We start from the raw sequence: 3147 nt of genomic DNA, 5'->3' as shown, positions 1-3147 counted from the left end.
CTCTAGGTAGGGTCCCACACTCTGCTCTTCTCCCTTGATGGTCCCAGAGACCTCTGTGCCTGGACAGCAAAGTCAACCACTCCCCTCCTTTTGCTACAAAACGTCTACCTTTACATTCCAACCCTCACAATCAGTCCTGATAACAATTATTCACTATTGTATCACAAGAGACCTATCCACATCTCCTTTCATCAGTCCCGCCCAGACAACTACTCCTCTGCTTTTGTTACAAAGCATCTAGACATTGACTTTTACATTTGCTCTCATGTAGTTACATTAGACTAGCCTTTTCTTCATGAGAACAGTGTGAAATGGTGGAACGAGAATTTAATTGGACTCAGAAAATTTGGTATTAAAAAAACAACAATGCTTGTAACTGTGTAGTTTGGCAAGATGTTTAAGCTCTGTCTGAGCCTCCATGTCCTAATCCTTAAAACAAGGGTAATTATTTCCTTCCCAGTGTTATAGTGAGGACTGCATGAAATCACCCACGGAGAAGCACTAACTTTTGCAGGCTTTGAATTTACAATATCGTCCTAGCTCACAAATTCTTCTTAGTTGCTAAACTATTCCTTGGATGTAATCCAGCTTCCCTAGCTCAACATCATGTTTTAGTTAGATTTCCATTCATTAGAACTCTTTCTGAAACCAGAGCGACAGAAACAAGGAGAAAATAAAATAAGTCTTCTCTCATCAGTGTAGCAAGATAGCATTTGTAAGCATGAGCTTTTGCTTGGAGGCAAAATCTTTTTGTTACAGTTGTTAATAAGGTAGGCTTTCTGTAAGAACTGCGGGGAAGTCAGGTGGAAATAGAAGTTCTTTCACCTGAAGGGACATGATGAAAAATTAACCTGTGGGCAGGAAGCTGATCATTGGCAACACCTGGTGGGATGAAGCCATAGACCCGCTCTTCTATCGCCGGTCTCCTCCAAGGCCTACTCAGAAGGTTGGGTCCCCCCAGAACTTAGCAAATATTAGGAGGGGGGCATTAAAAGGTGTGATGGCTTTCCTACTGACATGCTTGTTTGTTTGTTTTTTGTCTCCAGCCTAGCATCAGCGGGGTGGACCTTGATAAGTTCCGGGAGATCCTTTTGCGTCACTGTGATGTGAATAAGGATGGAAAAATTCAGAAGTCTGAGCTGGCTTTGTGTCTTGGGCTAAAAATCAGCCCATAGTTTCCAGATGGCTTTGTCTTTTGCTCTTGTCATATTCCTCTGCTTCTGCTGGTAGAACTGTAGCTGTGCTCTTGAAAATGCAGTAGGCAGACATTCTAACAAAATGGTGTGGTATCCATGGGCAAGGGAGGCATGCTTAGACTTTTCTTTCAATGGTATGGTGTATTCCCGCTTCACTGAAAGCCCACCATACAATGCCTGTGTTACTTTCTCTCTGATCCTGGGCTTTCCTGTACCTCCAGAGACTCAACCAACCTGTTAGAACTGCTCTGCTTGTTCTTCCCCAGTCACCAGGAGGCAGCTGACTCCATTCATCTTGAATCCTTTTTGTGGGCTTTCTGCTGAGTCTGAAATGTGTTTTGGTGTCCGTCTTGTAACTTCTACAAATAGATTTTGATGTGGAAATAAATGTGCAGCTGGAAACAAAGATGCTGTAGTAATTGTTTTTGTGTTGTGACCTTTGAAATGTCCCACTTGATAGTTTGATAGACAACAGGGTTTCTAACTGAAGGGGTGAGCAAGGCAAGTGAAAGTCATTATCCTATTGGGACACATACCATCTAGCCTTCCATAGTCCTTTAATACCTGCACCAAGGCCAAGTCCCTGGTTAGCTGGCAAGATAGTAGGAACTGCCACTAATCACTTTCATTCATTCATTGGCTAGAGGACACCACAACACTCATCCTGGGCTAGGCTTTGCTCTGAAGTGTTTTATAAGTGCTCGTGGTCAGGCAGGTAGGAACAGAGGACATCTGGAGAAACTGTTCCCACCCATACTTGCCCATCTGACAGTTCCCTCTAGCAAATCCTGGCATCACTGAGCAACTCACCTACATCCCTCAGCACAAAACTTAATCTAAAAAATTCTGAACCATTGTGTTGATCAGAGATTTGGTGAAATATACATGGATGTTTACTTTTCCATAATATAAGAAGTTTGGAAACAATCTGTAACAATGGTGTGGTGTCAGAGGTCCTCATCTAATTTCACAAGGAAAGAGGATAATCACCATCAACATCAGTCCACAGCTAATTGCTATGAGGTGGAGGTCCAACCTGCCCTCTCCAACCATGCTGTCTCTTCGATGGTCTCCTGGTTCTATGGGCACCAATTCTATGATGCTGGATGCTGCCACACTTACTACCACTTCTCACTGATGTCATACCATCTCTCACTGTCTTCAGTGTTACAGCTCCTTTTCTCAATCTCCTGGAAACAGGAGGTCCTCAGCACGAGGACCTTGGGTTCAAAGGATACTCTCTGCTCTAGGCTCTTCTTGATGGTAGTGAGATCCCCATTCTACCTCTGGGACTGGCTTGCTTTAAACCTAGCAGGATGACAAGACTGACCAATCCCCTACTAAGGTTCTAAGCACCTTATTTTCATAGGCCCAACCCTGCAATAGTTCCATGCACTATATTTGTTTTAGCAGGCCGTCCTACCCTCTTGGTGGGACATGAGCACCTTATTTGCACACTCCCACCCAATTATTCTGTGTGCTACAAAAACCATATCTTGCAGGACTATAAGATAGCAATTCACCGTACTATACAACCAACATGTTCAAATGGTAAAGAGATGGCTAACTTATGCTGCATTTGTAACATGGAAAATTATGCAGTGATGAAAATATTTCCAAGAAAAGATAAAGTGAGATATTATTCTCTTCTATTTGTAAGGTTATATAATTATGTTACCTGATTCAAAAAATAAGATTTGATAACTGAGAATATTTTTCAGCACTTTGGATATCTATTACAGTACAAATTTTGTAGCACTTCATTTTTTATTAAACACTTGGACTCCTCAAAGTAGATTTTAAGTCTTTCATATATTACATAATCATCTCAGAAATGTCTTTATAGCATAAACTTATATAAGTGTTTATTCATATTTTCCTTACAGTGCCTAGGAGATGGGAGAATATGATACATTTCTTAAAAATAAAAGATGATGTACCAATTAGTATT

The 3147-nt window shown here is 41.4% G+C and overlaps 1 protein-coding gene across 1 annotated transcript in view; it reads left to right on the top strand.

Annotated features, from left to right (window-relative positions):
- Nucleotides 1-1295, top strand: part of SCGN (secretagogin, EF-hand calcium binding protein) — a 63994-nt gene extending 62699 nt beyond the window's left edge. Inside the window, exon 11 of the mRNA XM_006872887.1 lies at nt 1047-1295. Within this exon, the coding sequence (XP_006872949.1) occupies nt 1047-1175 (129 nt within the window). The 3' untranslated portion in view covers nt 1176-1295. The remainder of the gene's footprint in view (nt 1-1046) is intronic.
- Nucleotides 1296-3147: the final 1852 nt, after the last annotated feature.

This window comes from Chrysochloris asiatica, unplaced genomic scaffold (genome assembly GCF_000296735.1).
Source record: "Chrysochloris asiatica unplaced genomic scaffold, ChrAsi1.0 scaffold00213, whole genome shotgun sequence".
NCBI lineage: Eukaryota > Metazoa > Chordata > Mammalia > Afrosoricida > Chrysochloridae > Chrysochloris > Chrysochloris asiatica.
This window is presented reverse-complemented; position numbering and strand designations above follow the sequence as displayed.